The sequence below is a fragment of the Choloepus didactylus genome, chromosome 12 (assembly GCF_015220235.1).
Source record: "Choloepus didactylus isolate mChoDid1 chromosome 12, mChoDid1.pri, whole genome shotgun sequence".
NCBI classification, from domain to species: domain Eukaryota; kingdom Metazoa; phylum Chordata; class Mammalia; order Pilosa; family Megalonychidae; genus Choloepus; species Choloepus didactylus.
The window spans coordinates 91264222-91291039 of record NC_051318.1 but is presented as its reverse complement, the minus strand read 5'-3'; the positions used below and the strand labels follow the sequence as shown (position 1 = coordinate 91291039).

The window sequence follows — 26818 nt, the reverse complement described above, 5'->3', positions numbered from 1 at the left end:
ATGGTATATAATTTTTTAATGTGCTCTTGGGATTGGTATGCTAATATTTTGTTGAAGATTTTGCATCGGTATTCATGAGGGATATTGGTCTATAATTTTCTTTTCTTGTTATATCTTTGTTTTGGCTTTGGTTTTAAGGTGATGCTGGCCTCATAGAATGAGTTGGAAAGGGTTCCCTCCTTTTCACTTTTTTGGAAGAGTTTGAAGAGGATTGGTGTTGATTCTTCTTGGAGTGTTTGTTGGAATTCACCTGAGAGCCATCTGTTTCTGGGCTTTTGTTTTTTTGGGAGGTTTTTGATAACTGATTCAATCTCTTTACTTGTTATTGATCTGTTGAGATCTTCTGTTTCTTCTGAGTCAGTGTAAGTAGTTTGTGTGTTTCAAGGAATTTGTCCATTTCATTCAGAATTTCTAATTTGTTGGCATACAATTGTTTATGGTTTCCTCTCATAATACTTTTTATGTCTGTGGGAGCAGTTGTAATGTCTCCTCTTTCATTCCTGATTTTAGTTGTGTCTTCTCTCCTTTTTTATTCATCGGTCTAGATAAAAGTTTGTCAATTTTAAAGTACCAACTTTTGATTTCGTTAATTCTCTCTGTTTTTTATTCTCTATTTCATTTATTTTTACTCTAATCCTTGTCATTTCCTTCCTTTTACTTGCTTTTGGTCTAATTTGCTTTTCTTTTACTAGTTCCTTCAGTTGTGAAGTTAGGTCTGTGGTTTGAGCTCTTTTTTATAAATTTTTAATGTAAACATTTACAGCTATAAATTTCCCTCTGAGTATTGCCTTCACTATGTCCTATAAGTTTCATTTATTTTTAAGATATTTACTGACTTCCTATGTGATTTCTTCTTTGACCCATTGATTGTTTAAGAGTGTGTTAGCTTACATATATTTGTGCATTTTCCAGTTTGCCCTGTGTTATCGATTTCTAGCTTTATTCCCTTGCGGTCAGAGAAGATTCTAATTTCAATCTTTTTAAATTTATTGAGACTTGTGTCCTAACAATGTGATTTAGCCTTGAGAATGATCCACATGCACTTGAGAAGAATGCGTATTCTGTTTTCAGGTTTGGTTTTCTATGTCTGTTAGGTCTAGTTCATTTACAGAATTATTAAAGTTCTCTGTTTTCTTATTGATCTTCCTTCTAAATCTTGCAGGAAATAAAAATTAGAGTTACATGAAGGATCCCATACTATTGAGTTTTGCATTTACCTATGTAGTTGCCCTTACTGGAGATCTTTACTTCATACTGCTCCAAGCTGCCATCTTTTGTCCCTTCCTTTCAACCTGAAGAATTCCCTTTAGCATTTCTTTTAGGGCAGTTGTGTTGGTGATGTACTCTTGCAGTTTTTATTTGTGAATGTCTTAAGTTCCCTCATTTTTGATGGACAGTTTTGCCAGATAAAGGATTTGGGGCTGGCAGTTTTTCTCTTTCAGTACCTTAGATATGTCATGCCTTCCAGCCTCCATGGTTTCTGATGAGAAATTGGCACTTAGTCTCATTGAGGTACCCTTGCATGTGACAAATTGCTTTTCTCTTGCTGTTTTCAGAATTTTCTGTTTATCTTTGACATTCAACATTTTAATTAGGATGTGTCTAGGAGTAAGTCTATTAGGGTTTATCCTGTTTCAAGTTCGCTGAGCTTCTTGGACATTATGTCTTTTGTAAGATTTGGTCAACTTTCAGCCATTATTTCCTCAGATATTCTTTCTGCCCTTTTTTACTTTTGGAACTCCCATAGTGCATATGTTTGTGCACTTCATGTTGTCCCACTGGTATCTTAGGCTCTGCTTGTTTTTTTGTTTTTTTTTTCTCATTCTTTTCTCATCTGCTCTTCCAGCCGTATATATATTTTTTGTACTGTGTTCCAGTTTGCTGATTTTTCTGTCCATTCAGATCTGCTGTTGAATGCCTCTACTGTATTTTTGATCGGTATTATTGTGTTTTTCATGCCTATAAGTTCTGTTATGCTTTTTTTAAAGTTATGCTTCTTTTTAAAGTTTTAAAGTTTTTAATTCTTTTTTGTTCACATATCATCTTCCTTATATTCCATGCAAACACCAACCAAAAGTGACCGGATATAACAAGATCGATATCAGACAAAGTAGGTGTTAAAGCACTACTTTAACACCTACTTATAGCACTACTATATTCTTTATTTCTATATGCAAATTTAGTTTATTTCTATCTGTATTTTCCTTTATCTCCTTGAATTGATTTAGGAGATTTGACTGAGCATCTTTAATTAGCTGTTCCATTGGTTGTGTTTCCCCTGAATTTTTAATGAGTTCCCTTGACTAAGCCATCTCTTCCTGTTTCTCTATATGGCTTGTGATCTTTTGTTGATGCCTGGGCATTTGATTGTTTTGATATACTAGTTCAGGAAGTCAGTTTATCCCTCTTGCTAGAATTTTAGTTTGCTTGGCTGTTTGTTAAGGCTCTTCTTCAATACTTGGTCCAGTTTATACTGAACCTTTAGCATAGCCTGTGTTTAACCATTCAGATTTTCTCAGGTATTTCTGTGCCTGCCTTTTGTTCTGGGCATATGCAATAACTTTTAAGTTTATCCTATTATGTGTGACTGTTTCCTCTCCAGGAGAGGATTTCCTTTAGTCTTTTCTTCCTCTGGGAGTAGTGGGCTGTTGTCTTTGTTTCTATTCAAATATTCCTCCAAGCAAGTATGATTGGCTCAACTCCTCTCCTGCCCTGTGGGCCATATTTTCACTCCAGCTTTCAGCCCTGGGTCCATTCTGCCTTGCAGCAGTTCAGTTTTCCCTTTTTAGGCAGTTTTTCTGCCTCCAGTAACTTCCACATTAGGCGATCCCGACCCATGGAACCAGATGGGGTCAGTGTTCAAAAATACCCAAGTGTTTTTGTGTTGGTGCGCCAGCGTTTAGGGACTGGGCTGCAAGTTGTTGCCATGGGTGGCTCTGTGGTCAGCAGCCACATCAGGAGGTGTCTGGGCTGGAGCCCTCCTGCTGTGTGTCTCTTCAACTGTGGGACCGAGTGTGGAGGTGGGATCAAAACTGGCAAATCCACTGCTCTCCTATCTCTTTTTTAAAATTTGTCTTCTTTCTTTCTTTAATTTGGTGTTTATAGAATCTTTCTCCAGCGTCTCTCATCCTCCAGAGTTGCAAGTAAGTTGAATTTACCCTGTTATTTAGCTGTCTATAAGGGGAGACACTCCTGGGGATGTTCTACACCCCAGTCTTGATGACACTTGCCTCTGTGTTTTTTTATACTCTTGGCATCTACTCTCTCACAACCAGAGTTTTGTGCCTGCAGCCCCATGTGACTGTGTCAGGCAACAAAGAAATCTTTGTCAAAGCAATCCATTTTGCCCACTGCTGTCAGATTTAATCTGAATTACTGCCTTGTAAATATTGCTGCCTGTTTGTAACTTTCATTGGCTCCCCATTGCCTGCTGAGTTAAATATAAACTTTCTAGTGTGACATTTAAAGCACATTTTGGCTTCAGCTTTCCTTTCCAACCTGATTGCCTATGACTTTATTATGTTTCATACAAAATGAACCACTTGCCATTCCCCTAATATCTCTCACTTTCTGGGACCTTGGTTCGCCTGCCCAGTTTGTGCCACTTACAGCACACTGAAGCTTTTCCTTCCGATTTTCTGCTTATTAACAGCATGTCCACTTTTTTGAAGATCAATTTCTTTCACATTCCCTGCTTTCTGTTTTATTTCCAGCTAGATATGTTGTCTCCTCCACACTCCCAATCTTTATACTTTTGGGGGCACTTACGACTTTTTTCCCTATGTTATACCTACTTGAGTGCTTTTATCTTTCCTGGTAGATTGTAAATTCTTTGAGAATTCTCTCTTCCTTGTTTTTGTAACTTTAAATACCTAGCATATATTTGCATAAATAATGAAAGCACTTATATTTTTTTCTTAAAATTCTTATGACTCCCCCCCTCAAATAGATGAATTATATCATTTTGAGCATGCTATATGTGATTTATTTCAAAGTCTTGTTAAAATCAAATTGCATCGAGAATAAAAATATATTTGTAGGGCTCCCTGAGGAGCTGGGAGAAGATGCGAAAGTGTTGAACTTCCTCACCTGGACTGCTGATGTTCTCAGAAACACTGAGGACTCATGGTTTGATATGCCAAGTCATCTATCATGGGACTTGCAGGTTGTTACTGCAAAGAAGAGGCTAAACCTGCATATAATTGTGCCTAAGAGTCTCCCCACTGAGTACCTCTTTGTTGCTCAGATGTGGCCTTCTCTCTCTCTAACTAAAGCCACCTTGGCATGTGAACTCACTGCCCTCCCTCCTACATGGGACCTGACTCCCAGGGGTGTAAATCTGCCTGGCAACACAGGATATGACTCCCAGGGATGAATCTGGACCCGGCATTGTGGGATTGAGAATATCTTCTTGACCAAAATGAAAGGAAATAAAGCTTCAGTGGCTGAGAGATTTCAAATGGAGTCAAGAGGTCACTCTGGTGGACATTGTTATGCACTATATAGATAACATCTCTTAGGTTTTAATGTATTGGAATAGCTAGAAGTAAAAACCTGGAACTATCAAATTCCCATCCAGTGATCTGGACTCTTGAAGACGATTGTATGGCAGTGTAGATTACGAGGGGTGACAGTGTGATTGTGAAAACCTTGTGGATCACACTCGCTTTATCTAGTGTATGGATGGATGAGTAGAAAAATGGGAACAAAAACTAAATGAAAAATAGGGTTGGGTGGATGATTTGGGTGTTCTTTTTTTACTTATTTTTTTTATTCTTATTCTCATTATTTCTGATGTAAGGAAAATGTTCAAAAATTGATTGGGATAATGAATGCATAACTATATGATGGTACTGTGAACAGTTGATTGTACACCATGAATGATTGTATGGTATGTGAATATATTTCAATAAAACTTAATTTAATTAAAAAAATCAAATTGCATCAAATACTTTCTGTCAGTCTTCAGGTTTTTTCCCCATGATAGAACAAAGTAAGATTACTCTGACAGGATTTTATTATTTACAGATGTATAAGGTCTCTATGAATCATTTTTGGAGTTTATTTTTTCCCCAAGTTTCTTTCTAGGATGAAAGAGAAGCTTATCTGCCTTCCTACTTGTACTTTTCCCTTGCTTTTTGCATACTGCTTAAGTGCTTGTCCATAGAAAGTGAAAATGATATATGGGTAGTATTTTCTATTCCATGCCACTCAAAGACCCAGTCTGCAAAGAAATAAGGTGCTTTCACCATAAAGTGAATATAAATACATTGCTTCCTTCTTGGGGAAAGTCTTGTGCCCCCCCCAACCCCAAACCCTGTCCCTTACCACCAAAAGGTAACCTGTACTTCATGGTGTGATTAGAGATGTATTTGATTTAAATTCTAATGTAAGCTCCAGGTTGGTAGCAAAGTTTGCAGACTAGTAACTGGCCTACACTAAATAGCATTGTTAGTGTCTACTTTTTCCCCTTAAATAAAATTGTAGGTACAATTATAAGTTTATAATGATATATTGTTAGTTGTTAGTTAAACAAAAGTCGTTTATTATACCTTAAGCTTGGTTGTTTTAACTAAAGTTGAACTCTAAAAACCTTTTTTAGAATTAACTTTCATTATTTCCTAGAAACTACCCAACCATGGCCAATATTGAAAGGAAGAAAAAGCTAAAACTTGAAAAGGAAGAGAGAGGAGCAGTATTGACAACAACACAGTATGGGTAAGTTCCTTGAAATTGCTTGCATTCTTATAATCCTTACTTTACCTGAGTATACTTAAAATGATGAAAAGGAGGATAAACCAAAATCTTAAAATCTCTATACTTCAGTTCCAGAATCTTTGCCTTTGTAACTTTTGACCTTTTCCTTTTGGTTATTTTTCTAATAAGTAATACTCTGTATTCATTTGGCTTTCAAAAAGGTATACAGTGAAAAAGTCTTTCCTCTTCATCTCCCACCTAAACAGTTCTCCTTTTTATCTCATTTCATCCTTCCAGAGATGCTCTGTGTATGCAACACACAGATAGAGTCTGTTTTTCCCTTTTTTGACACACTGTTCTATGCTTTGCTTTTTTAAACAAACAATAACACTGGGAGATTGTCCTGTATTAACATACAATAAACTTCCCCGTCCTTTAAGAATGTGTAGGATGCATGTATACTTAAAGATGTGCCATAGTGGTGTGTGTTTGTGTGTGTTTTAACAAATGTATTGATGGACATTCAAATTGCCACCAATCTTTTGCCAATAAAAAGTTGCTGTTATCTGCTCTTGTGCATACAACATTTTACACAGGTGCATGTGCAGAAATTTCTGAGGATGAATTCCTAGAAGTGAGATTGCTAGGTCAAAAGATAATGTATTTAAATATTGATAGATAGTACCAAACACCCCCATAGAAGCTGTACCACTTCATTCTCCACCAGCAGTGTTTGTGACATCCTCTTTCCTCCAACTACCTCACCTTCCTAGTAGTTTTTCAGAATTTTTCCATTTTATTTACTTTTTATTAAAGTAAAATTTAATGTAAGTAAAATACACAGATCTTAAATGTACAACTCAATGAATTTTTACATACACATACATACACACATACATACCCATGTAGCCACCACACAGATTAAGACATGGGAATTCACATAGTTCCCACAAGCCCCCTCAGTCAATACTTCCCCACAGAAGTACCCTCTTTTCTGATTTCTGTCATATATCTGCTTTGCTTGTTCTTGGAATTTTGTATAAATGGAATTATACAGTAGTATGTATTCTTTTGGTGTCTGATTTCTGTGATTCACAATTATTTTGTGAGATTCATCTTTATTGTTGTGTACAGTTGTAAATTATTTGTTTTTATTGCTGTACAGAATTGAGTTTTGAGAATATATATCCATTCTGTTGTTGATGAAAATTAGGACTGTTTCCAGTTGGGTTACTGCAATTAAAGCTATGAACATTCTTGTATGTGTCTTTTTGGGACATAAGTACTCATTTCCATTGGATATTTACATACGCTGGGTTATAGGGTATCCTTATGTTTAGCTGTAATAAATTCAGCCAGTTTTCCATAGCGGTTTACCAATTTGCACTCCTACTAACTCTGCATCTAATTGCTCAGTATCCTGACCAGTGCTTGGTGTTGTCACACCTTTTAGTTTTATCCTTTTTAGTGGGTGTGTATTTCATTTCCCTCAGTATTAATGGTGTTGAGCATCTTTTCATATGCTTATTGGCCGTTCACTTTTGTGAAGTGCCAGTTCAAGTCTGAGCATTTTTTAATTGGATTGTTTTTCTTGATTTGTAGGAGTTACTTTTGTATATTAGATATAAGTCCTTTTTGGATTGGAGTGTGTGTGTATTGCAGATACATTTTCCCAATCTGTGTCTTCCCTCTTTTATTCTCTTTTTTATCTTTTTCTTTTTTCCCATTCAGCAGTAAGTTTTTATTGCTCAGCCATCTGGAGTCAGCTGGGAGTCTGTTTGGCAGATGTGATCTTGACAAGGCTCAGTCATTACCACCAGAAGTTGATTGGCTGAAGGCTGATGTAGACTGACTAGGGGCTGGGATGCTTGTGTAGTTACCATTTCTGGTGCTGTTTGTTCTTTTGTTTAGATCCGTCTTTCCATTTAAAGATCTTGCTTCGTTGTCAACTTATTTGCCCTGTTTCCAATGAAAAAAAGATCTGTTGTCATCATTATCTTTGTTTTCCTCTAAATATAATAAATATAGTATAAAAAATGCATTTTGCCTCCGGATCCTTTTAAGATTTTCTCTTTATCACTGGTTTTGAGCAATTTGATTATGGTGTGCATTGGGGTAGGGGTTTTTTTTGTTTTATTTTGTTTTTCATGTTTCTTGTTGAGTGTCTTACATCTGTGGGCTTATAGTTTTTATTATGAAATTTGGCAAGTTTTTGGCCACTGTTTCTCTGAATATGTTTTTTCTCTGTGCCCTTCCCCCTTTCAGACACTCCAATTTGATGTGTTAGTAAGTTTCTTGGAGTTAAACCATAGCTCACTGATGATCTTTTCATTTTCTAAAATTCTTTTTTTCTCTCTGCATCTCATTTTGGATAGTTTCTGTTGCTATGCCTTCAATTCACTAATCTTTTTAATGCAATGTCTAATTCTTCATTAATTGCATACAGTATTTTTTTTTTTTATCTCAGACATTGTGACTTTTGTCTTCAGAAGTTTGGTTTGAGGATTTTTTTTATTAAGAAGTATCTCCCATGCCTCTACTTAACATTTTGAATATATGGAATGTAGTTGCAGATTATTTTCTCTTTTGTTCTAATAATTACTGAGAGAGTGTGTTAAGAATCTTCAGCTGTAACTTTCTATAATTTTCCTTTGAGACAGTTAAATAATTTGAGCTTTATATGTTTTAAAGTCATATTATTAGGTGCATGCAGCTTTAGAATTGCCATGTCCTCCTGTTTCCTTGACCTTTAACATTAAGAAATATATTCCCTATTTATAATACTTCTTGCTTTAACACCTACTTTGTCTGGTATCAATCTTGTTATATCCGGTCACTTTTGGTTGGTGTTCGCATGGTATAGTATTTTCCAACCTTTTCCTTTTAAATTTTTTGCATCTGTATATTTTAAGTGTCTCTTTTGTAGAGTTCATACATAACTTGGTATTTTGTTTTATAGTCTAGGCTGAAAATCGTTGTCTTTTAACTAGTTTTAATTCATTTGTGTTTAATATAGTTACTAAAATACTTGGGTTTTCATCATCCTTTTTTTTTTTTTTTTAATTTGTCCAATTTGTTGTTTGTTTCCTTTTTTGCCTTCTTCTGGATTACCTGAGTATTTTTAAAATGTACTCTTTCTCTCTGTATTAGATTTTTAGTTGTAATTAGTTCTAAGTCTTCCCACTTTATATGCAGTCACATTTTTATTTATATTGTACTTTTTATAAACCTTTTAAAATGTTGATTAAATAACCTTTCCTTTTAAATGACTGTCGAGAAATGGTGTAATACAACGTGTCCCTCAAAGGTGGGGCAGAGTGCAAATACAGGATACCACTTCCTCGGTGAAGTCTTATTGCTTCCATCAGTTAAAGATCATCTGAACTCATTATTAGTGAGTTCCTTAAGTATGATCATGTGAAAGCCAGCTGTGGTCAGATCCTGTAGGAGCAGACACTGGGAGACCAAGGAAAATGTCATCCCTTCCTTATTCTTGTGGGGTTGGAGGCCCAGAGATGGGCACTAATTCCTGTTTTACTGTCTGGTTCACTGTGACACGGTTGCCTTCTTAGCCTGATATCTGTGATGGACATCAGAAATTGATCCATGGTTTTCTGCAGTTTGGAGTATATATATATATGAGTTTTTGGAATGAGATTCTTGAAGTATGATTTTTATTCATGATGTCCCCAAAATCATCATCTGAATGTATTGGTTTAGCAAATTATTTAGAAAATGTTGTGGTAGTAAGTACCACTTATCAGAGGCTCAGTGATGTACCTTTCTTTTAAAGGCAAGAAATTTGTTTATATTTCTTACTTAATTGTCTCTATGTCTCTATGATAGATTATTCCTGTTTTATAGAGATATTGATATTGTCTAAGGGCCACAGCTAATAATTGGCAAATACTCCTTACTACAACTTCCATTAATGAGAAAAAATAATCTGTTTTGCTTGATGAATAGCAAAATGGAAAAAAGCATAAAGATCTTTGTGAAAACTCTGCCTGTACAAAGAACACCTGATGTTAGTGTCTACTGAGAATGTGTATAATGAACCTTTTTTTAATGGTCTTTTTTTCCCCTACATGTAATTTAGATTATAACATGCTCACATAAGTACATGTTTTCTTTCTAAGAAAAAGAACCACTTTCAGAAGAGTTGTAAAGGGTGAGAGGATACCTGGGTTAATGTGCTAGGTCTATGATCTTTAGGTTTATCTTTTTGTGAAATAAAAAGAATACTACCTGTCTCATCCTGAAGGGGTGGTCATGAAGGTGAAACAAGGCAATATATTTATAAATGCTTCACAGACTTTAAAGCTCCTTAAAAATGAGTAGATAAGAGTTAAGAAGGCTGCCAGTTAAGTTGATCTGCTGCTGATTGTTCAACATAGCCCAGTTTCAGAGGGGCTAAAGTAAGGGATCAAATGTGCCTCTTAGAATGGATAAAGTATGATATATTGTGGTGTGTTATCCTCTCAAAGTTCTACCTTAGAGTTCTCTGTATTTGGAAGCCATTGAACATTTTATTCTGTTCTCTTTAATGTATTAGGCCACAAATGATTGACTTGACCTAGAATTCTTTTACATTCAGTAGATTTTCCTTGAAAGGTCAGTGCCCCTTATATTAAGAATTGCATTTGTCTTGTTCTAGCAAGATGAAGGGGATGTCCAGACATTCACAAATGGCAAAGATCAGGAGTCCTGGCAAACATCAGAAATGGAAGAACAATCGTGCTGCTCGTAAAGCAACCATGGGATCATATCTCACACGTGATTCAAAACCTGAAGATCTGCCTCAGGCAAATGCAGATCCCCTTGGTGCTTTGGCAAACAGTGATTCTGGTAAGCTGAATAGAAAGATCACTGATTTATAAGTGTATGGAGAAGGAGCCAAAGGTGACTTTTCACAGACATGTTTGTGGAAAATTTAATGGTAAATACACTGCAACTATGGATGGCAAGAAATCAGGGGTGGGGATGATGGGTGGAGTTGATTATGTAAAATTCATTGACCAAATTAGGATGGAAAAGGATCTTGGCATAAGAAAATGTTGAGAGAAGTGGAAGATAAAAGTTAATAAGAATGATAATAATGAACATCTTAATACCAACTAACATTTGAGTACAGTTATTACAGGGCTCCGAATGCTTTATATACATTGACTCTTTTCCTCATAACAACTTTGTTTATAGGTTCTGTTGCTATTCCTGTTTGAGAAATGAGGACCTGGGTCGTACTGGTAGTTGTAGAGCCAGAATTTGAATTTAGGATTCTGACTCCACAGATCGAGTGCTTAACTAGTACACTGAACCTCCGCTAAATATAAAGGCTGAGTTTATCTAGGAAAAAAAAAAAAAAACTGCAAAAGTAGGATATTTGAGGTTGGGAGAGGTTTAGAAAAGACAGCTTCTTATCCATGCAGATAGAAAAGAAATGGCAGATGACATTTTGGGCCAGTGCTGAGTTTACTGCTGGGAACTGATTTTTTTTTTTTTTTTTTTTCCCTTGTAAACAATTTTAGAGAGAGCCCACTTAACTTCTTCAGATTTACAATGTGTGACCTTGGTGTTAAAATACCATCTGTCCCAAATATAACTTTTGTTTCATTAAAATACTTGAAACACAAATTTGAAGACTACCGTTATAATCAGTAAGTTAACAATTTGAAAGTTATGTAATTCTTTACTTTATACAATTCTTTAAATGAACCTTTGAAGGACTTTGTGACATTGAATAGTCTTTGTTGTTTTATTTTTGTTCATTTAGCTTTGATAGGTAGTGAAGTCTGTTTTTGCTTTTTAAAGTATTTCAGCATCTGTGTGAATCTAGTGACATATCAAATAACAGATGATTGTATCTTGCTTCATATATGCCTCTATCTAGAACCTCAGTAGACACTTCAGACATGAGAAGTAGTAGTAGATAACTTTTCATCCTCATTGGTAGAAACATTATTTCAGCTTCTACGAGCAACTGAATGAGAGAGCTCAAAATAATTTTGTTTTGGCTTATGTGACCCTTAACCTACAGTGAGGGTCCAAGATGGGAACATAAGTCTTAAATAAAAATCTTACATGTAAGCTATGAATTTATAATGGAAATTTTATAATATTGTTCTCCAAGGAAATCAGAATACCAATGATCAAGTTGTGGTAGCTTAATTTCATAGGAACAGTTCTATTTAAATCTTGTTATCCTTTACCTGGGATTTTCTCTGGTCATTTACATTTACCAAATCAGTGTTGTAGCAGAACAGAACAGTGGTTCTAACAGAAAACCATATGTACCATTTTTCCCGTGCCGTCCAATGTTCTTAGTACCTCCACTCCTTTGTCAGTTGTCTGCTTGTGTGAAGGCAGCTTCCCTGACCTTGGACCTGAGCCTGCAGACCTGAGGTCTAGTTGTGCTCATTTTTCAGGTTGTCAGGGGCAGGGCAGCATGGCCCATTGCTCTCAAGTGCAGTTAATACTTTTTCACCACTATTCTCACTTTAAAAATGAAGATCCTCAATTCCTCCATTTTTTGCCATTTTTTTTTCTGGGTCATAAGTTAACCCAGACATCAGCACTCACAATTTAGACAAGACAGCAGTTGGAGAGAATCTTTACAAACCTCAGATCATGCTTAGAAAACCATTATATGAGAATTACATTCTGTTATAGTTTGTGGTAGGTGTACTCTCAGTAATTGTGCAGTGCTTTGAGGGGGAATTGATACTATTTCCAAGGAAAAGTGTGTAGTTTGGACTCTTCTAAGTTATTAGTTTTGAGTGTGATTTGTTGCTACAGGATTCCCTTAGTGGTGCTGTTTCTTATTTCCTTGTATATTCTGCTAACTAGTAATTTAGTCAATTTTTTTTTAAAGTCCTTTTTGATATCTTATTAGTTAGGACACAGTTTCTTTTGTTGCTATTGCTATTTGAATAAATATACAACATATTTTGCGGGTTTTCTCACCTGTGATCTTTTTTTTTTAATTCAATTTTATTGAGATATATTCACATACCATACAATCATCCAAAGTGCACAACCACCTGTTCACAGTACCATCATATAGTTGTTCATTCATCACCCCAGTCTATTTTTTTGAACATTATCCTTGTACCAGAAAAAGTGAAAATAAAAATAAAAAATAGAAGTAAAAAGGAACATCCAAATCATCCCCCCTCCCACCCTATTTTTCATTTAGTTTTTTGCCCCCATTTTTCTACTCATCCGTCTATACACTGGATAAAGGGAGTGTGATCTACAAGGCTTTCACAATCACACTGTTAACCTCTTGTAAGCTACATTGCTATACAGTGGTTTTCAAGAGTCAAGGTTACTGAGTTGCAGTTTGACAGTTTCAGGTATTTACTTGTAGCTATTTCAGTGCATTAAAACCTAAAAAGGGTTATCATGTAATGCATAAGAATTCCCACCAGAGTGACCTCTCGACTCCATTTGAAATCTCTCAGCCACTGAAACTTTATTTCATTGCATTTCGCATCCCCCTTTTGGTCAAGAAGATGTTCTCAATCCCATGATGTTGGGTCCAGATTCATCCCTGAGAGTCACATCCCACTTTGCCAGGGAGATTTACACCCCTGGGAGTCAGATCTCATGTAGGGGGAAGGGCAGTGAGTTCACCTGCCGAGTTGGCCTAGCTAGAGAGAGAGGACTACATCTGAGCAACAAAGAGGTACTCGGGGAGATGCTTAGCACAATTATAAGCACCTCACCTGTGATCTTAAACAGTGAGTCTCCTGTTTGAGCTGAAAGGAGAGCAGCTGAATGGGTAATGTGGTGTTCCTCTGTGAGCACCTCAGCATCCATAAAACAGGGATTGCAATGGGATAGCCATTTGATGTAATATACATATAGCTATTGTGATAGAACACCAGGACATCAATCTAACTGTGCATTGATATATGTTGTTTAAAAGATAGATGTTAAAGTTAGAAAATAAACTCGCACAGCACATCAGCTATCATGAATGACGAGTGATTTTTTCATTATATAGTCTTTTCTTTAGGAGATGTAATTTATAAGTCCTCTTGGGACTAGGGCATATGATTGTACTGTGCTCCAAAAAGGAAATAGGAAATAGTGAGAGGTGGGGGTGGGGGTTAAAGAAATAAGTTGAAATCAGATTGGAAGCTTTACCAGTGGTGTTTAGAATTGAGCAAGACATTCAAAGACTGATGTATTTTTGTTGTTGTTGTTTTGCTATTTTCATTTCAATAGGGACTTACTAAGGATCTATGTTTTGCTTGCCCGTCACTGTAATTCAAAGAAGTGCTAGGGATTCAAAGAAAATACACAGTCTCTTCTGCTTTCAAGAAACTCACAATCTAGTGATCAATGTTAGATAATGGTAGTATTTTTTTGGTTGATGGAAACATGGTGTGTAGGAATGAGAGAGGTGGGGTTTACCCTATGAAAAGTGTTCATGTTTTAACAACGAGAGAAATTTGAGCTGGTATTTTATGATCATTTATAATCTTTTTAAAGTTTGGTTTTGTCATTCTCATTACTACTATTTTTGTAGTGGTATTTTTAGTATTGAGAAATGGTTTAGCTGCCTTTATTAAAAACCGTGTTAAGTTTCTTGAATGTTATTTTGTAGCCAGTACATTGTTTTGGGATAGTCTTTCCAGTATAGCTGCTAAACATGCCTATGTTAGAACTGCTGAGCAGATCCCAAGGACTATGGGAATGGCCTTGTTTGGGGATGAAAAGTTATCACTTTTGACAGTGCCAAAAGGAAGATACCTCTTTTCAAAGTGTTATTACATGTGTTGGGTCCCTTATATACAACTAATGGGGAAAGAGTTGTTCATTTGTGTGAACTCCTAATGTTACCCTCTGGGGACACAAGATAGTATAGTGGTTTAAAAAAAAAGAGATTTGTGACACTCCTAGCAATGAGCACACCTGGCACTCAGATCTTATTCTCTAATAAAAGGAACCAGGACTCTGTGGAGAAATGGCTGATTCTAGGGATGGGGTAGGGACAAAACAAGGTGAGCCTACAGCGTCTTACAGTGTCAGAAAGTAAGAAAGTGCTCAAAAAACCCCCATAAGGATGGGGCATATCAGAAGGATACAGGAGCCAACTTGAAAGTGTTCATAGCTAAAACTGGAACAGTTTGAGCAATAAAATAAGTAACAGTGGATTATAACCCAAAGAATAAAATAAATATCCACGAGTCCAAACTGATATAAACAAATACTTGGATAAATAAATATGGAGGAAGAGGGCAAATCTCCCCTACAGATGAATTCCAATTAATTAATAGATAAGAAAAGAGGGAAATAGAAAATCACCATTAGAACACCACTATAATAATTGTTTCAGGTACGTTCCAGTAGTGCATGCTAAAATTAGAAGAGGGACTTTAAGGTGAAACAGGATTATTTGCATAGTCTTAAATATTTATTAATTACAATAGTGGTTTTAACATTTGTCCAAAATTCTTTGATACTCTTCCCCTTGCATGTCAGTTGGGCTTAGTAACTTCTTCAAAGAATAACTTCATAGAGGGGAAAACAGGCAGACCGCCAAGTGAGCAACGATGACATCCTTGGTAGTAGATCATGTTGATGCCAGGGACCCCCTGGTATGATATGATGAGAAGGGCACATATCCTCTGTGGCATTCTTCCCCCAAATCCATAACCTCAATCTAATCATGAAGAAACATCAGACAAACTCAAATGGAAGGACAGTCTGCAAATCCTGACCAGTCATCTTCAGAAGAGTCAGAGTCATAAAGGACAAGGGAAGACTGAGAAACTGTCACAGGTTGGAGGAGACTAAGGAGACATGATGACTGAAGGCACTGTGACGTCCTGTATTGGCCCTGGAACCAAAAAAGGACATTAGTGGGGAGACTGGGGAAATTACAGTCCATAGTTTAGACAGCATTGCTAATTTCTTGGTTGTGATAAATGTAGCATGGTTATGTAAGATGTTAACTTTAGGGGAAGCTCAGTGAAGGGTATATGGGAACTCCCTGTACTATCTTTGCAAATTCCCTGTAAATATAATGTTACTTCAAAGCACAAAGTTTTTTTTTAAAAAAAAAAAAAAGTACATTAGGTCCATTAAAACCTCACCTTCTGCTTCTTGAATTGGATTATGAGGAACACTGTCATCCAGGGTTTATTTCCTTCCGTTTTTCTTTTTTTCTATTATTTTCTGATTATAAAAGTAATACAGAAGCTGTGGGGAAAAACTGAAAAGCACAAAATAAAAAACAACCTACTTTCTCAATCTACAGAGATAGTGACTGATCTCATTTTTGGTATATATCCTTTTATTATTTTTCCTGTGTACATGTACTTGATTTTCTAGTATAAATGAAATAATGTTATTTAAAAAAATTAAAAAAAAAAAAGAAGAATGAGCTTTGGATCCAGACAGAATTGGGTTCCCATCCTGGCTCCACTAGTTCTATGATCTTGTGCCAGTTAACCTCTGAACTTTTCTTTACTCATTCCTACAACAGTTTGTTCTTCAAATATTTGTTGAGCACTTAAAATGTGCTGAGTACTGTTCTATGATCTGAGGATTTAGCTGTGAACAAAGCAAAACCCCTTCTGTCATTGTAGCTTACATTCTGGTTGTAGGAGATAGATAGTAAACAAATATATAGTTTATTGGGTTGATCTAAGTATTATGAAGAAGACTAAAGCTGGGTAAAGGGATAGAGAATGGTGGTCTGAGAAAGAGAGGTGACAACCTTTCTGACAAGTTGACATGAAGCAGAAATCAATGAAATGAGGGAGCCAATACCTGAGAGGATAAGCTTCCTAGCAGAAAGAACAGCCAGTACTAACACCCCAAGGCAAGAGCATGCTTCATGTGTTCAAGTAACAGCAAGGTAGAATACAGTAAGCAAAGAAGAAAGTGAGTGGTGGGGTTTAGTTAAAGAGAGCAAGTGGAAGGCCTTGTAGGCCAAGAAAGGACCTCTCTTCTGAAGTTGAACAGAGAGATGATGTGATTTGATTGATGGTTAACCCAGTAGAGATTAGACTATAGTGAGGGGTGGACAGGGTTGTAACAAGGGAATCTTTTAGAAGGCTGTTGGAATTATCAATGGAAGTCATTGAGAAGGAGTATGATTTTGGATATGTTTTTAAAATCGAGCTGACAGCATTTTTTGATAGATTGGATATGGTATGTGAGAGAAAGAGGAGAGTCAAGGATGAGTGCTTGGTTTGGGGCCTAACCATTAGGAAGTAAGAATTGCTTCTATTGAGATGGAGAAAATTTGGAGTAGAACTCAAGTGTTTGTTTTGAGATGTGACATTTGAGGGGCCTGTCTGATATCTAAGTAGAGATGTTGAACAGGCAGTTGGGTAGATCATTCTGGAGTTTAGGGGAAAGTTAAAGGCTGGTGATACAAGTTTGTGATTCATCAGTATATAGAAGGTATTTTTAAAATTGGAGATAACATGAGATCATCTAAGGGAGTCATAAAGAGAAGAGGTCTGTTCTGGTTTGCTAAAGCTGCTGTTATGCAAAATACCAGAAGTGGATTCGCTTTTATAAAGGGGATTTATTAGGTTACACATTTACAGTTCTAAGATCACAAAAGTGTCCAAACTAAGGCATCAACAAGAGGATACCTTCACTGAAGAAAAGCCGATGGTGTCTGGAACACTGCTGTCAGCTTGGAAGGCATGTGGCTGGCTTCTGCTGGTTCTTTGCTCCTGGGTTCTGGTTTAAAGTTGGCTTTCTCCAAAATGTTTCTTGGCTTCTGTCTCTCTTAGCTTCTTTCTCTCAGCTCCTGTGCATCCTTGCTTGTTCTCCCAGGGCATTTCTCTCTAAGCATCTGGGAGTTGTCTCTTAGCTTCTCCTGGCCAAACTCTGGGCTTTATCTCTTAGCATAGCATCTCCAAATGTCCTTCTGTCTGCATCTCCCAGCATCTCCAAGCATCTGGGTCTGTGTGGGCTCTTAGCTCTCTTAAGGACTCCAGTGATCTAATTTTAAGAACAACCCTGAATGGGTGGGCTCACACCTCCATGGAAATAATCTAATCATAAGGTCCCACCCACCAAAAACCAACATTCACAAGACTGGATTAAAAGAACATAGCCTTTCCTCGGTATTTAACAGTTTCAAACTGGCACAAGGTCTCTGAGAAATGGACCTTGGGTCACTCCAGCATTTTGTATGATAGTCAATGGGAATATTCAGTAGAGAGACTGGGAAAGGAGAGTCAAATGAAGGGGTTCTTGGAGCCAAGTAAATAAAGTGTTTCAAAAAGTAGAACATGATTACTGTCAAATGCTGCTGTCAAGTTAAATGAGATAAGAACCAAGAAATGAGCTCTGTATCTGGCAGCATGGAGGATGCAGGTGAACTTGGGGGCAGAACATTTTCACTGGTGTGGTGGGCCCGAAAGACTGACTGGAGTAGAGGTAGCTGTTTCAGGTTTTGCTGTAAAAGAGAACAGAGAAATGGAGCTATAGCTCGAAGAAGACATTATTAGTCTGATTACTGACCTTTGAGATGTTTTGATAGGATGCCTTCAATTTAGTTAGAGGATTTTATATATCTGTAGGAGGCACTCTGGCCCACTGGTTAAGAATTGGGCTTTGGGGTCAGAAAACCAAGATTGAAATTTGGACCCAACTGTTTTATAGTTATAGTATTTGAAGGAAAAGGTTACAATCTCTGAAATCTTGGTTTTGTCATCTGTAATTAATAGTGAAAGTGAAACTTCATAAGGATTAAATGAGATTTGGCTTTTAATGAGCATAATATTCAACTGTTGATACCTCTCTTTGAATCCTAGAAGGAAATACTACAGTTTGGCCTATGATCATTCTAATGGAGTAGGCAGCCTGTATAATAATATTGTGCTAGAGATCTGTTTAATCTACTAGTAATTTACATATCTAAAATTATGTATTTTCCTTTCCCTTTATTAATCCAGAAGAAAAGATAATAATGTATTTTAAATTTTGACAAGGAATAGTCTTGGGTGGGATGGTGGGTGGTTGGAGGAGAGAGAGTTTACATTCATCCATCAGAAGACAGTAGCTCAGCATTTCCATAAAAGTAGACTCCTGTTTCTTAAGGGCATGTTTTGGTTTCCCTTGGACTGACTTGGTGAACATTAATTGTCCTGTCTTGAAACATTTCATATTGGTTGTGGGTTGAGTTGGTTCATTAAATAGACAAGTTACTTATTGTCTCCGTTCTTTGGTTGGGCTTTATTTTTATTGGTTAGCTAAAAAAGATTTAATTCATTTCTAGAGCTGCCAAAAACAAATGTAATAACGATGGCCTGGGGCTCCAGCTAGGCTTGCTCGGCTCTGATCAAACACTTTACCTTGGCAGGCTCTGCAGTACTTATCTTCATGCTTGGCTTGTGCATTTACATTCTTAGAAGTTCTGAATAATAAGAACGTTGGGTAGATTCATTTCAGCTTAATTCTTTGACTAAGCCGACTGTCTATTGAAAGGCTTAAATATTACTTGTTTCCTTAAAACCAGTCTTAAAAACAACAACAAAAAAGTGAATATTTTAAATATATTCTTTATTCTTAAGTCTAATTTTCAGAGTCAATAATCCTAATCCAGTGAGGTTAAATAAATTTCTGGCCTTCCCACTACCTGTAAATTAATAGCAAAGGCTGTGTAATTAAGTTAATTGAGAGAAGGCCCAGATTCCATAACCTGGGAAGAATGGTACGTAACTGAGTTGCATATGGTTTCCATTTGGCCCTCTGGCTCCTCTTTGGGCAAATAGCTTCTCTGACCATAAAGATTTAAAGCCAGGGGGAAATTTTGTTAGGTCTCCTGAGATCAGTTTTTTGGGAAAATGAAGGACATGATCACAATTTACTTTTTAAATAATGAAGTAACAGGTGAGGGATGGCTGTCGTTTTTCTTTTTATGGTGGCAGATGTTTTTAGTTATGCTGTTTTAATCTTGGATGCTTTTCCTTTTATTTCAGAGTCCGATAAGGAGGAGAAACCACAAAGTACTGTCATACCTAAGGAAGTGACACCAGCCCTGTGCTCACTAATGAGCAGCTATGGAAGTCTTTCAGGGTCGGAGAGTGAGCCAGAAGGTAAGTCATGGCCTCAGCTGTTAGAGTTATGCTTGTTTTGTTTTATTTTGTGGCTTTCATGTTTGGTACATAGTGTGTGCATGTGCATCAGTAGTATCCAGGATGCACAGTCTTTATCTGATCTTCAAATCCTTTTTCATTGTATTCAGAAGTCAAGTTAACATGGCAGAAGGAAAGCTGGAGAAGTGGGGGAAATTTGTGGCTACTCTGGGAGTAAAAGGCAAAAATAATACACTGTAGATAAGAGTATAGGAAGAAAAGACAGTAATATATTAGTGAATACTACTAATGAACTGAAAGAAAGAAAATCCTAACGGATATAGCGAAGAAAGTTAATGTCTTCTCTCTGCTCTCAAGAACCTTTGTCTTAATGTGTATAGTACCTTTGGTAGGTAGAGGTCCTTAATGACAAAGATGATGATCAAATTCCTCACTGCAGATAGTGCATTGCTCTTTGCAGAGTATGTTTACATAAATAATGTCATTTGGAGAACATGACAACCCTATAGTTGGGGTTGCATTAGCCTGGATGTTTTAAAGGTTGGAAGAAATAGAATTCTTTCCAGAGTCTTTCTGAGAAGTCTGTGTTCAGGATACATGTCTTACCTTTAAGGATGATGTCACAGATGATAATTTTGGGGGCCTTATTTTGAAATTTGTTGTTATAATAAGTCAGCTTAATCCCGTACAGCACCTCTTAGGGCCACCTAACAGAGCCATGAATAGGCTCTTGATCCATTGCAGTGTGGCAGTTCTTAACCCAAGGTTAATATTAATAAGCCTATATTCAACTGTTGTGGAAACCTGACTCAGCATGGTAATTTTATTTAGGCTTAACTAACTGTGAGAGAATTCATGTGGATATATTTCAGGACAAGATGTGTAATCAAAGTAGCAGCTGTAATGAAGATAAGAATATGTGTATATATATATATATATATACGCACACACACACATATATATGTATGTACTGTGTACTGTATGTATATGGCCGAGAAGATTTGAATGTAACTGGATGACGATGGCAGCACTTTTAGTATTGACAAACTCATAGATAATCAGTGTGTGTGTTGTTGGGGGATATTAATAAGGAAGAGTAGGGCTTTCTTATGAAAAATGATGCTTAACTATATCTGTAACATGGGAATGTTTTTATAGGCCTTGGCTTACGATAATAGCTTGTTAAAAGCTACTTGAATTTTGAAATATAAACTACTTTGGCTTTATCAGAGTATTATTCCTTGGTGGATGGTTGCCTTTTTTTTTTTTTTTTAAGTTTATTATTTTTTTTTTTAAGAAAAACAGTATTTATTTCTTACTCTGGGTTCCAGTACACTGATACAAAGATGGAGTTATTCTTTAAACACATATTAAATTTCCTGCTTATCACTTATATTTGTAACCGGTAATAGACAGCTATTACCATATTACTGAATCCCTTAAAAACAAGCTGTGCCAATGCTTTCTTCTCTCGAGTTGAAATCCTTAATACTTTATATTCACTTCTTCATTTTGAGGCTGTCACCATTTTTTTTTTTTAATAAGGAAGAAAGGAAGCTGGAAGGGATCTTTCCCTTCGTTTTATAGAATCTTAAGCTTAGAAAGGATAAGTTTGCAAAGTTAGTATGTGACAGAGCTGATGTGTGAACCCTAGATTTGGGGACTTTTAAAATCTAAAGAAGCCAACCATATTGCCTTCCATTATAGTATTTCTTTATGTGGCATTTGCCGTTTTCCTGTACAGTAATTCCTATGTAGCCTTATCTTTTCTTATAGTTAACAGAGGATATTAACTCTAGAAAGGAATATTTGATTTTGTATGAATGCATTTTGGCATAAAAGTGCTCTGCTTTAAGGAAGAAGTCTTTGCTTCATAGTTCTAAGTCTTAAGGATTATTTTATGTGGCTTGAATTCACTTTTAATTAAGCCATCCAGGTCACTAACAAGTTTCTAACCTTCATTGTTAATACTGGGCTGTTGGTTAGGATATTGACAGAAGAACAACTGAAGCAAAGGAAGAGGCCACATGCAATTTTGAGGTTCTTGGTATCATTGAGATATAAATAGGGAAGAAAATTGTAATGGATAGTTTTTTCAAATGGGTTGGTTTGATATCTGTCCTGGTTTTTGCATGTTAGCTTTTTTTTTTCTTGACCACATTAGAATTTGAGCTCAGTTTTAAAACTTCCCCAAATTGTTATAATGTGTCTTAAAACTGCTTTGGCTATATGACTGGGAGAACTTCAAATTGAAAACTGATTAAAGGACACAAACCCAAAAGTGTAATTAAAGTTTGAAAGAACTGAATGAGGAATATTTAAAATTGATTTGAATTGATGAATACTAGATTAAAATATGTTGTTAGACTGGGAAACAGTGTAAACTTCAAGAAAGAGAAAAATATAAGTGGTCCCAATTCCTCATTCCTCAGCATAAGACTGACAATATAATCTCTGATTCGTTTGGCTTATGTGTATCTGGATTGGAGTTGGATGATCTGTACTTGAAAGGGAAGGGAAAAAGAGTAAGTAGTGCCCTGGTTTTTCTTTTTTGCCTTTAATTATTGTTCCCATAGTTTTGAACTCAACAAACCACTTTGGGAGTTCTTTGCTCCAGTCTTTCATGATCACATGTCTTTTCTTTTTTTCTTTTTCTCCACCATTTTGAAGGCCCATCATCGCCACTGTCTTCATAGCAAGTTAGTCTTAGATTGTGCTTACTGGGTACCAGGCACTGTTACGTGTGCTTCGCTTATTTACTTATCGCATGAAGTAGGTACTAATGTTTGTCCCCATTTTATAGATGAGGAAATTTAGGCAGAGAGAAGTAGCTTGCCCCATTCACATAGCTAGTAAGTGGTGGAACTAGAATGTGAACCTAACAGTCTGGCTACAGAGTTCATGCTTCTAAACACCCTCTATTTCCTTTTACGTGCAATTTTTACTTTTGTTAAGAAGCTTTTGAGTATTGCAGATTTTGAGGGATATGATTGGACTACCTCATTCTTGTCCAGATCATTGAATCTGGTCTCCCACCTTCTAAAGTAGAAGTCTGTATCACATCAGCCTGTAATTCATTATAATCAAAAATATAGGATAACCAGTCAAAGAGAGGGGAGATGGATTCCTAACTTAAAACTTGTAAATTTTCAGCTGATTATATAGTTTTTCTCATTTAATCTGTTAATATAGTGAAATACATTGATTGGTTTTCAAATGTCAAGACAACTTTTTATTCCTGGGATAAAATCTACTTGGTCATGATGTTTACCTCCTTAATACATTGCTGAATTTGATTTTCTAATATTAAGGATTTTTGCATCCATGTTCATGAGGGATGTTAGTCTGTGGTTTTCTTTTCTTGTTATGGCTTTGTCTGGATCTGTTTTTTTTAAAGGGCTAATGTAGGATTGCTATCATTTATTTATTTGTTTGTAGAATTCAATAGTGAACCATCTAGACCCAGCATTTTCTTTTGGGGAAGGTTTTAAACTACGAATTAACTTTCCTTAGTTGGTGTAGGCCATTCAGACTTTCTGTTTCTTCTTGAATCAGTTTTGGTAGCTTGTGGCTTTCAAAAGAATTTGTTTCAACTACATTGTTGAATTTATTGGCATAACTGGTCGTAATATTCCCTTGTGAGATCCGTAGGACTTGTAGTGATGTCCCCTCTTTTATTCCTGATATTAATTGATTTTTTCTTTATCAGTCTTGCTATGTTTTATCAATGTTATAAATCTTTTCAAAGAACCAATTTTTGGCTTCGTTGATTTTCTGTATTGTTTGTTCGTTTCTAATTCATTGATTTTTCACTCTTTTAGTTCCTCCTGCTCTCTAGCTCTCTTTACAGTGGAAGCTTAGAGAATTGATTTTAGACTTTTCTTTATTCCTAATATGAACATTTAAAGCTATAAATTTGTGTATGTCTGATTTTGATATATACTTTTAACCTCTGATTTTATACAGGGAGACCTTGCTTTGCACTGTTCTTTGGTGACTGAGATTTTTCAAGTCAGTTTCTTGTAGACATCATATAATTGAGTCTTGCTTTTTTTTTGTTCAGTCTGACCATCTGCCTTTTAATTGGGGTATTTAGACCATTTACATTTAATTCTGTTTTTATTATGGTTGAGTTTAATTCTGCCATCTTACTGGTGGTTTTTTTTCCATTTTTCCCATCTGTTTTTTTGTTCCATTTTCCTTCTTTTCCTACCTTTTTTGGTTTTATCTTACATTTTTAGAATAGTGGAAATTGATTTATTAGCTGCACCTCTTTGTTTTAATTTTCACAAATTGCTATAGGATTTACATTATGCAACTCAACTTATCAGTATACTTTCAGATGATGTTATACCACCTCACATAATTTAAGAACCTTACAACAATATACTTACATTTTACTCCTCCCTTCCTTTGTGGTGTTGTTACCATAGATGTTCATTCTACAGATGTTGTTTACCCCACATACTGTGTTGTTTTTGCTTTAATTAATCAATTATCTTTTAAAAAAACTTGTTTAATAAAAAATGTTTTGTTATTTATCCACAGATTTACTGTTTCCAGCACTCTTCATTCTTTCTGTGCTCTTTGTGGTAGTCTCCTCAGTTCTTGGTGATCATAGCTTCGAAGCTCTATTTGGGAAGCATTGAAATACATCATGAATGCTTTTCAAAATCATGTATAGTTTTAAGTTAATAAGTAGCCAGTTATGGCTGGGGGATTATTTTGGTTTTTTGTTTTTTGTTTTTTTGGTTATTATTATTATTATTATTATTGGAAGTTTTACCTGTTTTTGTGTTTGGGTTTTGTTTTTGTATTTGTTTTTCATTGCACTTAGAAACTCCCATCAAGACCGAAGCAGAAGTTCTGCCAGAAAATCAGATTCTTCATAGCAATACTCCTGAAAGTCCAAGTCAAAATGTTAAAGCAACTGTTAAAAAATTATCAGAATCCAAGCCTCAGAGCCCAAAGAAAAGTTTTAAAAGGATGAACTGTAAGCAAAAAAAAGATTATCACAACTATCAAACATTATTTGAACCAAGAACACACCATCCATATCTCCTGGAAATGGTAAGTGATTTTTATTTACATTCTAACCTTTATGTTCTCATGTCATAAAGAGCCACTTGGTTTTTCCTCTGTGTCTGTGCATTTTAAGATTACTAGAGACATATCTTTCTTGAAGACTATAACTCATCTATGTATCTTAGTTCTGAAGCTACGTTTAGCATAGAACTGATGTTTAGTAAAGTGAAATGGTTAGTTTCTAAAACTGCTTAAAAAAAGAATCTAGATTTGGTTGGTAAGAAAATATGTGTTGACATTTATTGAAATTTTTAAAGCTTTCATTGACGACACGGTTAAATAAATGGCAGACTGAAGGGAGTAATGGAAAGAAAAGACCTAAGTCTCTTGATGATTATCATTTCTTGTCTTTGGGGACTGTTTTCATTCCTTTCTCTTTCTATACCTTTATTCTTGATTGATGGATTTTTTTTTTTATTTTGTGTTTGCATTGTTGGCTTTATTCTCAGCATGATGAGCTCAAAAAAATGAGTATCTTTCTTCAGATTATAAAGAGGAAGGAATGCATCTTTTGATTCTAAACAGTAGACATGAAACTTTACAGAGATCCAAGATTTTTATGTCTAAGAGTGATAGAAATATTCCAGATATTTAGTGGAGCTGCAAGACTATTATTGACATTCTCCAAAAAGTCTGTTTATTTTTGCTTTATCATATAAGTGCTTATGCTGTAGCTAAAGTGTACTGTGGCTTCATTCTGTGAGGTGATACATGTAGACACAGTCACTTCTTATTAAAATGGAGCTGAAATAGATTCTCTAGTTGGTAATTTTTAGTGCTATATAAGTTGCATTTTAAAAATGTTTGTTATACCTTATAAGGGGTAAATCAAATCATCTTTCCACTAGAAGTTCCTGAACAACATTAATGACATCAGAAAATAAATTTAGTAACATATGCTTTTTGGCTAACATGTAGAATTCCTTGGTCATGCACTTATTCTAAAAACCAGAGATTTTTAGTTTTCTTTCAATTACAGTAAGCACAAAAATAGATGTTATGAAAGTCAAGGAATGTTGAGTTTTCTTTTTTATATCAGATTCAGTTATATTAAATATTATATTTAATATTCATATGTCTACCTAACTTACCAAGTTTAGACTGCTTATAGATTTGGATTTGGGGGTCCTTTTTGACTTACTTAGATTAAGGAATTGCAGACTTTTAAACCAAAAAAGTTTAAATATTCCAGTCCATTGTCAAATACTCCTAGAGAGAATCTCAAATGTGAGTATTTGTGCTGTTTGAAAAGCTAAATATTCTCCTATAAATTAAATGTTTCTGCATCTTTTTTTCTTTTTGTAAACGTAAGGGACCCTCTTATTCCATGTTCTTTATATGGGGAAAGCACACTGAATATTTTAGATTATGTTTCTTGAATATATTTTATTTACCAACTGATCTTTTTTATTTTTGTTTTTCAGCTTTTAGCTCCAGATATTCGACATGAAAGAAATGTGATTTTGCAGTGTGTTCGGTACATCATCAAAAATGACTTTTTTGGACTGAATACTAATGCACTGAAAACTGAGGATATGTAAGTGTCTGATGTTTCAGCACACATAACCAAAAATAGAAAGTAGTGCCATCTTCAAGTTAGTGGAGGAAAACCTTTAACAAAGAAAAAAAACTGGATTAGTAATTAAATTGTAAGCCTCATAAGATACGATGTTGGGTTTTTAAGTCGTTTCTTTGAATCTATGCAAATAAATACATAACTGATTCTCAAGGCTGTGTCTGTATTGTTGCAATTGTGTATAATGCTTGCTAGGAGATTTTACTCTGTATTTATATTTATTTGTATCTGTTGCTGTCGTGTGAGAAAGCTGCTACTGGGCCAGTTAAGAATTTGAAGATACTGGCTTAGTAGGAAAGAATAAGATTTTAAGTGTCTAATTCAGCTAAGGAAAGCTGGAAGTTGAGGAGATAAACATAATCATTTTGTTTTTAAAGGAGAA

General features: G+C 35.6%; 1 protein-coding gene across 2 annotated transcripts in view; it reads left to right on the top strand.

Moving 5' to 3' along the window:
* The window catches only part of NUFIP1 (nuclear FMR1 interacting protein 1), a 43949-nt gene extending 17360 nt beyond the window's left edge, over positions 1-26589 (top strand). For both annotated transcript variants that reach the window (XM_037800395.1, XM_037800393.1), the window contains 5 exons: positions 5626-5718; positions 10355-10545; positions 19659-19775; positions 24613-24845; positions 26285-26589. In XM_037800395.1, coding sequence (XP_037656323.1) covers positions 5626-5718; positions 10355-10545; positions 19659-19775; positions 24613-24845; positions 26285-26401 — 751 coding nt within the window. In that variant the 3' untranslated portion in view covers positions 26402-26589. The remainder of the gene's footprint in view (positions 1-5625; positions 5719-10354; positions 10546-19658; positions 19776-24612; positions 24846-26284) is intronic.
* The last annotated feature ends 229 nt before the right edge of the window (positions 26590-26818 follow it).